Below are 14239 nucleotides of genomic sequence, written 5' to 3' on the forward strand. Positions count from 1 at the left end.
AGCAAAATCCATGTCTTACTTCTCAAGCACCTAAAATCAAAGAAAAAGAACTAAAGCAAATATCAAAAGTAACATCAAACAAAGAAAATAAAACTAAGTTAGAAACTAAAACGAAAACAAACTAAACCAAAATAAAAGAACCAAGGGATTAACAAAGTTGCTAATCCCCGGCAACGGCGCCAAAATTTGATGCGAGATTTATACGCGCACAAATTAAACCCTCTTTTTGACAATTGTAGTATAAGTATAAGTAGGGATCGTTCTTAACCGGGGATTAGGAGGGATTGTTAATCACTTGGATTTTTGACTCAAAAACGTAAAAACAATATAAAGCACTAAACTAAATTGATTTCTAACTAATTTGACAATAAAGTAAAGGGGGGATTGTGTTTGGACAATATTAAATTAAATGGAAAAATTGTAATTAAAGGCAAAACGTAAATATGAATGAGATGAAAATATGGATGATGGAATAGCCAAGGGGTTCATCTCCACACATGTTATACTTGCATACAAAATTGATTCTCAGTTGGTCTTTCGATAAATTATGAAACTCGACACTCCAAGTTAATTAGGTCCGCTTAAATTAACCTTCAAATTTCCCTAGAATCATTGAATTGGATGAATATGCATCGCAAACAAATTATTCCTAACAAGTTCTCTATATGAACAGCATGATAAAGATACAAGTTAGAATCATTACGTTCTTTGGAAATTATAAGCATCGACAAAGCATTTGTAACTATGAAAAGCATGATACTCTTGCCAGGAATTCAATTAACGCAATTGTTTATAAGCAACCTCCACTACTTGTGAATATAAGTTCATAACTATTAGGTGAAATTCACTTATATTCTAGCATCATATTCATGCATGAAAATTAAGCGTGCACTCTCAATCAACATACATAAATAAGTTATCGATCAAGCAGTTAAACAAATTGAATCCACAACTTATGAAATTCCAACCAAATATAATCAATTCATATTGCAAGTATAACCATGGTTTCGAATCACCCCCTAGCTAACTAGGGGGATTTAGCCTCTCATGTTCACAAAAAGAGAATTACAAATGAATTTAAACATAAAGCACAAAGGATTGATTACACCTAGAACGCCCAACGAATCCACGTGAATTGGTGCGCGTCGAAGCTCCTCTTTCCTCTTCTCCTTCTGTGGCAGATTGGTTAAATGGATGATTTGGATGTTGTTTTGGGTTGGGGACGGATTTTAGGGAGGTTGGTGGTGCACAAGGTGGTGGGATGATTTGCGGGTTTAGGGATGGATCTATGGTGATAAGGTGGTGCGGCAAGGGTGTGTGGAGGTGTGTAGAGGTGTGGAATGGAAGGAGAATGGATGGTAGGCTGCGGATATGGGAGAAAATTGGGAGATAATACACGGCTTATTGTGAAAATATGTGGAAGATCAGAATTATGGAATATGGTTAGAATGGCAGCGTCCTTGGATGGTAAGGCTACGGGAATGGTTTATGCACGGATGATGGGGGGAATATGGTTTATTAGTCTAGCCTCTTGAAATGCACGGTTTAGGGTAAATATATGGGATAATGGGAAGTGGATGATTATAAATGGAATAATGGGCTAGTGCGGATGGTGGGATGGTGGGTATAATAATTAGAGTGGTGGGTGATGGTGCTACGGATGAAATAATAGGTTGAATGTGCTGCAAAGAATAATGGTTTAATGGATAATTAGTGGGATATGGCACGGCAATATGGAAGGAAAATGGGAAGTGGTGGATTTAAAAATGGGAAGTGGACGGTTTGTGAATGGGATATAGTGGTGTAGGTGGAATGGTGGGGGGATATTAGATTAGAAAAAAGGCATGGTGGAGGTAATGCACGGATTGGTATAGGATAATGGGAAGTGGTGGTTAGGTGATAATGGGTGGAAGGTTTAAAGTGGATGTAGTTTAAATGGGAAATGGTTTGCACGGGTTTTGGGATTTAAATTAGGTTATGGTGGTGGAATTAATGGGGTTAGTGGAATGTACATTTTGAATGGAAAATGGGATATTAGCTTATGGTGGCTACGGCACTTTGTGAATTAGGTTATGGTGGTGGTAAATGTATGAATGAATCAGAGGAATATATGTATGTAGGGCTACGGTTTGTGAATAAATAATTGGAGAGAAAGATCCACCAGTTTTAAGAATGAATGGGGAATAAAGAAAATGGTAGATGGTGACTGAAAAATAATGGAATGAATGGTGGGATGCACGGCTTAGGAGGAAGATTGTGTGATGCATTGTTTTGGACGTCCATTCCTCGTGCTCTATTTGCATACACCACATTCCAGCTCAGTTTTGCTCCAAAAGCTCCAAATTGCATCATTTTATGTAATATGTCCTTTAAACCTGAAAACACATGAAAGTAGCTTAAAATACTACTTTAACGAAGAAAACATAACAAAAATGCATAAGAACTAGCTAACTAAGGCGCATAAATATGCTCCTATCAATGACAAGCTTTATAACTTTTGTAAAGAGACCAACTCCAAAATACGCCACCATAATCCCATAAATATAGATTTCAATTTAATTGTTGATTGTTGTTTACGTTTACACTCCATTCTTCTCATCAAATTTCATTTTTTCAAATTTTCTTTTTTGAAAACATGATCTTTTAGCGGATGCAGAATGATGAATGGGTCAGATTGTTGATATTACATTCAAATTTTTACGGTTAGTGAAAATACTGTTCAAAGTGTATAAAGTCTCTAGAAACTATATAAGACAACTTATATTTCAGTTAACAGTAAACATCGGAATATGATATCAATGATTTGAATTATTCATTTTTTTGCAACTGCTAAAAGGTTAGGTTTTCAAAAAAATAAAATCCGGTAAAAAAATAAAGCGTAAACGACAATTGACAGTTAAATATAAAGTTATGGATTATGATATCAAATTTTGGAGTTGACCATTTCACAAAAGTTGTAAAACTTGTCATTATGAGTGATTGTATATTTTCTTTTACATTAGTTATATGAATTTTTATTAATTTTGTACTCAAACAATTAACACTATTCATGATGGTTTGGAGGGTTTTAAAAATCCAACAGATGATGTAACGATCGTCTAAGTGTAAAGGATGCAATCACGAGTGTTTATAATATTTTCTTTCACATTTTTCACTTTTTACATTAATTAATATGAACTTTTATTATTTTGAACTCCCCTAAAAACACTTTGCACGAGGGTTTGTAGGGTTTTACAAATCGAAATGACTATGTACCCACCATCAAAGAATAGAAGATGTGTGACAACCCGTCCCTAATTTTTGGTTTTTATAAATTTTAAAAGCATGATTTTACGAAAATTCCCTTAGAGGCGAGGGTATTGACTTTCGTTGACCAACGTATAATGAGACGTACAAAATATTCTTTTGGTGTATTCCTGAAGTACTCGACTATACAAACGCGAAGGTGCAATCGGAATTGAAATCAGAGCTGCAATTAAAATTTAACGAAACATCAAATACCGAAGACAAATTGATGAATTTCATAATTAATAGATATTTTTTTGTGACTTGTTTTAGGGAGCAACATGTGTGGCTTGGATGGAAACAAGATGAAGGGAATGAGAGTGTTGGACAGAAGAGAAGAAATAAGGATAAGAGTTTCAGGAGGGGTTGGTGGTGAATCGGATGAGGAGACAGGAAGAAGCTGCTGTCACATCCCCTGGGACCCATCATGGAAAGTTCTCGTGTGAGTTCCCAGAAACAAAACCGTGAGGGCGTGGTCAGGGCTCAAAGCAGACTATCGTGCTACGGTGGGGTCGAGCCTGGGATGTGATGGGGGCCTGGGTCGAGATGTGACAGCTTCCTAATAGAAATAGAAGGAAATGAGGGGAAAGGAGAGAGGTGAGTGGCACCCAACCCAGACCTTTATCCCCTTCACCCATATACCCACGTACTCGACCGGCAGTGCCACTGGGTTCGAAGCAATTTCCGGCGATTTTGACCAATTTTTCGATGATTTTCACCCATTCACCACCACCAAATCTCATCACCATATCCCAACATCTAATTTTAGCCAAAATTGACATGAAATGGTGAAGATTGCACGAAGAATACCCCGTGGGTGCAACGGAAGACTTGTCCGAAATCCACCAATTCCGAAATGTTTTCCTTAAATTACCACCACTAAAACACTCCTCAAGAGGTTAGGAACAATGCCCAATCAGTGGTTGGAGCGTCAGAGTTTATTTGAGGACGAATCAAGAACACTCAAATTCTAGGGTTCCGGCGAGTTCATGGCGATTTGAGGCTTGTCCCAGCCAAATTAGACTTGGCCACAAGTATAAAACTTGTTCTAATTACTGAGATCTTCATTTCTGTTAAGTTTGAGAATTTTTAGAAATAGTTGAATTTGCAGCGGCGCATGGGCAGAGACCCCACTTGACCTTCCTAGGCTAAATTTGATACCCCAATTCCATATGTGAAGTCCGATTGATGAAATCTCATCGTTTGAACATAGTTGTGATAAAGACCACCACTTGACCCCTATATGAATCGATGATCCGATCGTTGGATCGTCACCAAACCTTAATACATTATAGTACATAATATTTAAGGAAATTAGGAACTAACGGATCGTGAATCTGATTTACGGATCTTTCCGAATTGGATTTGTAAGTTTGTAAAATAAAACTTCGGCCGCCACTTAATTTTACCAATTGGTGGAGATCTGACCATCAGATCGTTCCAAAACTTTAGGATGTTGTTCTAGAAGCATTATGTGGATCTCTGGAAATTACGAATCGGAAATCTGAGGAGCAGATTTTCCGGATCGAGTTACGTAGGGTTGTGGACCCTACTGTCGACCTTTGACCGACGGTTGACTTTTGGTCAATAGGTTACCAATCATTTTAGAACGTCCTTGGGGGATATATTTTATGTAAGCTATGTGTTCTATCGATAAGAATTTTGAGACGTGATTTGATAATTGTTCTAGGCGACGATTGTTCGTGGTGCCTTGATATTCGTGCTAGGGAGTTGTAGCGCGGACTCCAGGTGAGGGGCATTTGTTTTCCAGAAATGTTTTTATATGGAATTATGCTTTGCTTGCCATGTCGTAAATAAGTTACATTTTAAATATGGCATTGTTACACTTGTGAATTGTATTGTGTGATGTTGCAGAGATTCAGGTAAGTTTTAGGTGAGTATTATGTGATTGAATGGGTTGTATTGCATTGCTATGCACACATTTATTTAGAGCTTATCATGGATGCACCCCGGTATTAGTACTCCCGTCCGGGGCTAAGGCTAACCTTCACGTGATTGTTCACCTTCCACACCATACGCTCACCTTGGATCCAAATCTGGTACCAACCTGTTGTACAGACCACAATATGTGGTTCGGATTCGTAGGTGACCTGCGATTTATCACACAGCCTTCACGTGATCGTAGCACTTGTTCGTACATATTTTTACCCAACCTGTTGTACAGGTCACCCTAAGTGACTTTGAGTCGTGTACTAGCCTAGATTGATGAGCTATAATTCCAGTCGTACAAGTCACGTTAGGTGACTCCGATTGGCATACTATTTTATATTGGTTTCACATCTGGTTTACAACTTTTAGTGCTGAAATGTTCTGACATGGCATACTTCAGTTTTCACTGCTCTTGTGGTTTCATACCTACGCAGTATTATTTTTTGGAAACTATACAGGTTTTACAGCAAGAGGTTATAACGTTTTCAAAAGGTTTTTATTAAAACTTTATTTTCAAGCCCACTCACCCTTGTTTTTCGCCCATCCAAGTTTTAGCTGCTGAACGTTTGTATCGACGAGGATTCTTGATGAATCTCAGTATAGGTGGCTACCTCTGAGGGTATAATCCTTATCCACTCTACTGTACTTTACTTATGCTCTGACGTCACAGGTGAAATGGGTTCATTCCCACTCACCAGTGCACTCTTATACTTAGGCACTTTTAGGTTTAAATTTATTCACATTTTCCACATCACTTCACTTTAGGGCTTCGTCACCTTCCAGGTGTTTACCAGCACAGCTCGATTCAGAGTCCTAATGGACATACGGGTCGGGGTGTGTCAGGATGCAATCACGAGCGTTTGCACCATATATATATATATATATTATTTTTTTGTTTTACACTTGTAAAATTGAAGTATTATGAATTTTTTAATGTGCTTTGATATTTTTTTACTATGGCTATTGTAGTAAGTTTCTTTAGTAGTTTAAAATTATCAAAATAACTTTTTCTTATCGAGTTGAAATGGGTCACCAGTGGGTAAACCTGTTAAGAACATGTTATTAACGAGTTCTTAATGTGTAGTCAGGTAACGATTTGATTAGTTAACGTGTTGACACGAAACCTGTCATTTTCGTGTCGTTCTAAGTTGGGTTAACATGTACAAGAATGCCTCGACGCCAGGAGTCGTACACCTTGTTTCTATGCAGCACAAAGCAAAGGTGTGGACCAGAGTTCAAAACTATGTGAAGTCTTGGAAAAAAATTTATGTAGTAGTGAGGGGTATGCTAAGTCAAAGTGGATTTAGTTGGGATGCAAACAAAAAGATGATAAGTGAAGACCATGTTTGGCAAGAGTGTGAAAATATCATAAATTCATTTTTTATTTATTTTGTGTGCGTGTGATGTCCTTTTAATTTTTCTTATACTTATGATTTGGTTGTTAATTTTCATTTTTTATTGGTAGTCCCATAGTGGTGCTAAAAGTTTTTGTTGGAAGGTCATTCCAAATTAGGACGATATAGTGGATTTGTGTGGCAAAAATAGAGCCACAGTTGAGGGTGCTAAATCAGGTATAATAGTCGTTGAGATTATGACTCATCGCTTAATAAACCTAATCATATTGATTTGGTTGGTGATACATAAGGTTTAAAAGATATTGATTATTAATGAGGTTTCACTTAATTAGCTAACGGTCAAGACTCTAAACAAGAAAAAGTCAGCATGTTCTGTTGATGTGCCTCATGTAAAAAGAAAACTAGCAACCCCTTAAGATGTCATTGCAAATCACTTGCTAAGATGGCTTCATCCTTTCAATACTATATTCGTGCAGACACAAAGAAGCTTGACTACAGAGGTATATGATGAAGTAAATGCGATACCAAATCTCAGCGAAAAAGAACAAATAAAAGCACATGCTTGGTTGATAAAAAATGACAAGCAATTTCTCTGGGGAAAAAACAAACAACCAAATCCATCAAACAGTCGACGGGAAATTATGCATTGTAACACATCAACACCTTAACAAATTTCAAATAAGTAATGTTGCCATCTGTACAAGCAAAAACATATTGCAAATGGAAGCCAATTTTTAGGATGTGTAAAGTAGGAGTGGGCACGGTCCGGGCCGGCCCTAAATTTGGGTAGATTGGACCAAACTTGTTTAAAAATGAAATTGGGCGGGACATGGTGGATTCTAATTTAAAAAAAAACTGAGCCGACTTAACCCGACTCGTTTAAAACGGGTTGGGGACAGAGCTATATGATGCAGAAGTCTCACATACGGTTCCCTAAGAAGGGAGTGGCTACCTACGTTCTTTACTCTAGTGTTGTCATTTTTCTGAGAGCAAGCCTGAGCTTTCTTATTCCTTCATTCATAGCTCCCTAATAGTCCTACGGGTCCACTGGTCATTTTTTTTTTTGTTAATTTTACGATGAGTCCTTCTTTTCTTTTTGCTTCACCGCTACTTTCTCATGAACTTTCTTACGCGCTTTCTTTCTTTTATTCGTCCTCATGAGCTTAAAAAATAAATAAAATTAAAAAAATCTATGCATATCAATAGCCAAATGGACAAATTGCAAAAGGAAATACAAACAAATTTAAGAAACCAAACAAAACCAAAATAAAATAAAATGAAAAATAGCAGCAAAATAAGTAAAAAATAAATTCAATTTCAGCCATAAACAAGACAAAAAACAAACACCCAAAGGAAAAACAACTTACCACGATGATGAGGTTTTTTGGACGGCGACAAACTTCGGTAGCGAGGAACAATGGACAAGAGCGGATAATGAGAATATAGCTTAAACTTTCCAGTGAAACGAAAAGGAAAAGGAGGCCCTTGGGTCTGGAGTTGGAAGTAAGGGTTATAAGCCAAAAGAGGTCATTTCACAATGAGCTTGAATTTCAAAAGAGGAAAAATGAAAAAGAAATAATGTAGGTTTCAACTAGTAGGAATTTGGGTTTACAGTCTGCTAATTCGCATTCTCAATATAGCCCAAGCATAACAACTAGTTACCAACAATCACAACACTGGATGAACTTGAGACACAATAATAAATTCTCCTATAGTTAAGGCCATGCCCTGTTGTCTCAATTTTTTGGAGCCGTCCCGTCTCGCCAATTTTGCCAACCCGCCCCAAACCGCGTTGACCTGCCCTGTCCCACATGTACCGTATATAGAAATTAGTAGTTTAAATGATAGCAAATTTTGTTTCGGTGTTCTACTTTGCACTTTGACTTAAAAAAAAAATCTATTATTTTGAAAAACACAAATTCTACAAGTTATTCGAACAATACAATTTGTAAAAGCAACCAAAGTCAATAATAACTCTCTCCACTGAGAGCAATTCTCTCTACTTGAGAGCCCTTCTCACCATCTTGTGTGAGTAGTTACAATTTTCGTTGTTGCCGACCCTAACTCTGGCTGGGGTCGATGGCATTTTCTTCTTTTTATGCTATGTTTTTTATTTTGTATTTCTTTGTTGTGTTTTCCCTTTCCTCTCAAACCTATTCTAGTTTGTTCTCAACAATCCTTTGGCATACCTTTTTCTAGGTCATTTCCAATTTGACCTATAGCCCCTTTTCATCGCGATTCGTTGAGATCAATCGATTAGGTGTATCGAATTTTGGTGGTCTCACCGGTTTGGTGTTATCCACACCATCACCTTTTCTCTTTCTCTGCTTTTAGCAGCGTTGCATGTGGACTTTCACAGGCTTCATGGTTTTGTTTTTTCCAGCATGTCTTGGGCTCAACTTTTGTTTGGGCTTCTTCTGTCATTTTGTTTGATCTACTTTTGCTTGTATATATTTTGTCTTTGGCTAGTGATTTGTAAGTTTGTGTTGTTCGTTTAATAAAAGTTTCTACCTTTAGTTGATAAAAAAAAAAAAAAAAAATGAAACTTGTAATTTCCGTCATTTCCTAATTTCTGTGAAATTCTCAGTCGAAGAAATTTTGAATCATGCAGTTTCAAGAATTTCTGAATCCAAACAGTAATTTTATTTTGAGCAAATCAATCCAAACAGTGTTGACTAAAATTTTTCTTAAAATTGGCTTAAACTAGATTTACAAAAGGTGTATAAAACTTGTAGGCCTAAATTGTAATATAAAAGGTAAATCACAACCGAAGGCGAAGGAGGAGGTCCAAGGTTGTTCCCAATTGCTTCTACACATTTCGTGCTGTGAAAGAAATGGCGGAAGCATCATCGGCGTCTGCGACGAAGTCGGATGAAGAGAAAGTAGAGATGCTGGACCGGTTGCTAACTCGGCTAGCTCTCTGCGATGACTCCAACCTCCAACCCTTACTCTCCAAGCTTCTCCCCTATACGATTTCTTCACTTTCTTCTCAATCCTCCGCCGTCCGCAACAAGGTCAGAGTCAAACTCTCTCTCTCTCTCTCTCTCTCTCTCCATTCGCTTTGCTACTTTTTCCTCTCGATGGTGGTCTTCAATTTCTGAACAATAGTTGCCACAAATATTGGTTTACTTGTATGTTTAACTGAATTTGGTAATTGGGTTTTAAATCTATGGAAATTTTAATCTGGAATTGGATTTTGTTGTTTGGGGGCAGGTTCTTGAGATATTGAGTCACGTAAACAAGAGGGTGAAGCACCAACCTGAGATTGGTTTACCCTTGTTGGAGTTATGGAATATATATTCGGAAGCTAATGCTGCTTCAATGGTCAGGAATTTCTGCATTCTGTATATCGAGATGGCAATGGACCGTGCAGATACAAAGGTATCTCCATGTTCCTTCTTCCTCTCATATCTTTGTATGTACAGCATATGATCGTACAACATTGTATCTTCTTTTACAGCAAAAGGAAGATTTGTCAGCTATACTTCTGTCGGGCGTTTCCAGGCTTCCTCTTCAGCACCAAGAAATTATACTCAGACTCGCTACTAAGGTAACCGGCAGTCTTATTAGAGTGGGTATGGCCAGAAAAAGGTGTACATTTTGTATAGTAAAAATGGATATGCTTTGAGCTTATTGAACTATGATTTTGTACTAAAATATGGTATCCAGTTCATTTGAGGATCATAAAAGAGTATAGCACAGAATAAGAACTTAGTATTCTGACTTGATTACAGGTCATTGGTGAATGTCACTCAAAAGGAATTAACGATGAAGTTGCTGCAAAGTATAGAATGATAAGTGATTCCCAGGACAGGAACGTGTTTCTTGAATTTTGCCTTCATACAATGTTGTATCAACAGTCATCTCAAAGGTCTGGAAGTGGGTTTTAGTATAAAATGTTCGAAAGTTTCTTTAGTCATACATACTAAAGTACTCATGCTTCACAACAGAGAATGCCCACCTGGACTTTCGATTGCTCAAACCAACCGTGTGACAGGGAAACAACCATTGAAAAATGATATACTTCTAACAAGAAAGGTAAATTTGGTACAAGTTGGAAGTTCTTCTGTGTATAATATATTGTACATGTTTTTTCCTATAGGTAGTGATATGTTACTTTTTATGATGGCCTTTTACTAAGGGTATAATTCTGCTGGTGTTCGGGTTGTGGGGAGAGGAAATATAATAGGTTTTGTTCTTATTTCCTATTGTTTGTTTGGAGGGGGAAGGGATGATTTAATAAAGTGTTTTCCCTTTACTTGAAGTAGGAGGACAAAAGTATTTGGGTAACATGTTTGATTTATTTCCTATATTCTTTTTCTTTCATTACACATATTTTGCTCCATTTGCAATCCTTAAATGACTATGATGGAAAACTTAAGTGTCAAAACCTTTTTGTTCCTTCCATTTCTGAAAGGATTAATTTTTTTTTTTTTTTAATTTTTTGGGATGACGGGGAAGGTTACCCCCTCCCATTTTGTCTTGTATATCCTTCGTCATACTTCAAAAATATATGAATTATTCTTGTCCTGCCATCACCCTTATTTGTTTTCCATCCTCCACCTCTCTCCCCTCCCAAACATAGGGTAATTTAAACTAAAACTGTTTATCACAATTAATGCATGTATGTTTATCCATGTGTCTGTGTGCATGGTTTTTTACTACTATCAGTAAATATATATTTATCAATAAACTCCAATATTCCCTTTGATTTTCTGCAAGCAGTTGGGGATCTTGAATGTTATTGACGCTATAGAGCTGGCCCCTGAGCTCGTTTATCCGCTATATGTGGCTTCCTCTGTAGATTGGTACATTTTGATTTCTCCACTATAACTAAAATTTCAGTCTCAACTTATTTGATTTTCTTATTTGATATGTGGATTCATATGTTAATAATTGTGTAATTCTAGTCAAGAGCCTGTTGTTAAGAGAGGGGAGAAGCTTCTAAAGAAGAAGGCTGCTGGTGCTAACTTAGACGATTCAGACCTGATAAACAAACTTTTTTTGTTATTTAACGGTACAAATTCTGAATTCTTTTGTTCATTTTAATTGGTTGGCTGAGTTAGTAATTTTAAATTCAGATGTAGATTTTAACTTGTTCGTATATTGTTCTATTGTATTTGTATTTGTGTAATAGCTTTCTGGGGAGATAACTGTGAACTCATCTTTGAAGAAGAAACAATTTTTTATTGCAAAGAAACAATAAAAATACAAGAGTGGACAAGAAGTCTGCAAGGGCACAAACAAAACAGGACAAATAGCACCATCACCCTGACATTTAGAAACTATAAAACAACACAAAACTAACTAATAGCAGCATTCCAGTTACACCAAATTCTGAAAAAGACAATTATCTAAATTCTGTAGTAACCGATGCCCACAGAGATGACCATAACCGAACTTTATCCCACAAGGATATACTGACTTCGTTGTCCTAAAAAATCAGCTTGTTTCTTACCATCCAAATGACCCAAAAGATAGCTGAAACTATACATCCCCATAAGACCTTCATTTTCTTCCCTTTTCCTGATAATTTATGTTCCTCTACCATAAGAGAATAACAATACCTGGGTAAAACTCAACTCATACCGAACTCCCTAAACAACTTCAACCAGAGATTTAAAGCCACCGGAAAGTGAAGAAACAGATAATCTGCACTCTGAACTTTTCTTGCATAAAATGCACCAATCAGGTTGTAGACATGAACTAGGTCTCTGTTTTTGGAGCATGTCACAAGTGTTAATTTTCCCATGAGCCACTAACCAAAACCTTCACTTTATTAGGAACTTTAGATTTCCAAACCAGGCCACAAGCCTGAAAAACCCTCTGCACAGTTTTTGAGGAGGAAATCGCAATAAGATTTAACAGAGAATCCTGAAGAATCAAATATCCAATTTCTTGCATCAACTCTTGAGGGGTGAATGCGAGCCTGATCCAAACTTGTCCGGAAAGATGGCAACTCGTCCAATTCCACATCATGCAAATTCCTTCGAAACGCAAATTCCCAATTCAAAGAATGTTCGGCGAACTAGCCACACTAGAAATACTCTTGTTATGAAACCTGGATAAGTTGAACAACCTAGGAAATGAGACTTTGTAAAGATCTTTGGCCCAGCCAAATGTCTTCCCAAAATCTAATTTGATCTCCTTTACTAAGAACAAAACTGCAGCACTCCAGAAAAGAACTGTACCCTTGGGAAATATCCTTCCAAGGACTTCTACTTTTTCCAAACCGAACTATCTTGGAATCCCAACCATTGCCACTGAGACCATACTTGCTTCTAATCACTTTATGCCAGATGGAATCACTTTTCATAGTATATCATATAAAGCCTATAATCTGTGGTCTAAATATGAATTGACATATTTGTGGTCAGATTATAGCTGCATTGTGCTGCTTGCTTATCCAGTTGCAGAACTTGAACTCTTTTGTTTGGTCCATTTCCAAGGGTTTTGGACTCTTTTGTTTTATTGACATGAATTAAGTTTGTTTTAGTTTCAATCCATCTTCTGTACATAAGATCCAGTTTATGCAGGTACTGCTGGATCTCAAAGTGTTGCTCCTGAATCTAGAATCACTCCAGCAAATCCTGCTTTGAAAGCAAAACTTATATCTATTTTCTGCCGGTCTATTACAGCAGCCAACAGTTTCCCTGCAACTTTACAGTGCATTTTTGGTTGCATATATGGTATGCAGATTATCTTCTTAAAGTTAGTTACAAATCAATTCCTACTACTTGACCAAAATTTTGATGCCTAAATGTTGGCTATAAACTTTTTTGGTGTTAATGAGTGTTTGAGCATGGTCTAAATGTTATAAATTAAATTGTTCTTTTGAGAGTCAAATCTATTCTATGCATATCTGGAGTGGATGCTTTTGCTCAAATTTCAAGAAAATGTAGTCATATATTATGGTAGCGTTGGTTCTTGACAAAGGAATTTAAATGTAGCAAGATTGTATATTTAAAAAAGTCACATGACCAGTGTACTCTTTCTACATCAGAACCATCACACTAATATAAATTATAATCCTCTAATGTTTATGTGTAACATCTCTCCAATTGGCTTTACCCCTTTCCAACAGAAACATTATTTCCATTTTATATTATGTTGGTGTTGAGTGTGTAATATAATGCTCTGATACAGATTATTTATATTGATGTGTTGTGTTTGGGTAATTGATAGGAAGTGATACCACCTCGAGGTTGAAGCAGTTGGGAATGGAATTCACTGTCTGGGTATTTAAACATGTAAGGACATCGGGAATTTTTTTTTTTTTTTTTTTTTTTTTTTTTTTTGGATTTCTGTTTCACTTGCAAAACTTTTTCTGGACATTTTGAAGAAGGCATTGATTAAAACTTGCAATATGATGTGCTTTTCAGGAGTTGGCCCACTTTAAGGGTTAGGCATATTAACTTTATGGTTGCAGTACATAATTTTCTGTCAATTGTCTTTTCTCTTTATGTGCAGATCACAAGCCTAAGTCTTTTATTTTTATTTTCTCATTTTTTTTTTGAGAAGATCACACAATCTTCTATGCTTTGTATTTTATTGGTTTATAGCAGTGTTTTAAACATTCGCCCCAAGGCGCGCCCAGGCTGCTTTGGAGGTGGGGCGGGAGGAAAAATTGTCTCTGTTTTGTGGAAGTC

The 14239-nt window shown here is 36.8% G+C and overlaps 1 protein-coding gene across 1 annotated transcript in view; it reads left to right on the top strand.

Annotated features, from left to right (window-relative positions):
- The first annotated feature begins 9160 nt into the window (after positions 1–9160).
- The window catches only part of LOC103935501 (proteasome adapter and scaffold protein ECM29), a 28204-nt gene continuing 23125 nt past the window's right edge, over positions 9161–14239 (top strand). Inside the window, 9 exon segments of the mRNA XM_048590352.1 lie at positions 9161–9604; positions 9804–9971; positions 10051–10140; positions 10325–10461; positions 10541–10628; positions 11316–11398; positions 11501–11607; positions 13127–13279; positions 13776–13840. Coding sequence (XP_048446309.1) covers positions 9425–9604; positions 9804–9971; positions 10051–10140; positions 10325–10461; positions 10541–10628; positions 11316–11398; positions 11501–11607; positions 13127–13279; positions 13776–13840 — 1071 coding nt within the window. The 5' untranslated portion in view covers positions 9161–9424.

The sequence above is a fragment of a genome, unplaced genomic scaffold, assembly GCF_019419815.1.
Source record: "Pyrus x bretschneideri cultivar Hongxiangsu unplaced genomic scaffold, Pyrus_bretschneideri_v1 Contig31, whole genome shotgun sequence".
Taxonomy (NCBI): domain Eukaryota; kingdom Viridiplantae; phylum Streptophyta; class Magnoliopsida; order Rosales; family Rosaceae; genus Pyrus; species Pyrus x bretschneideri.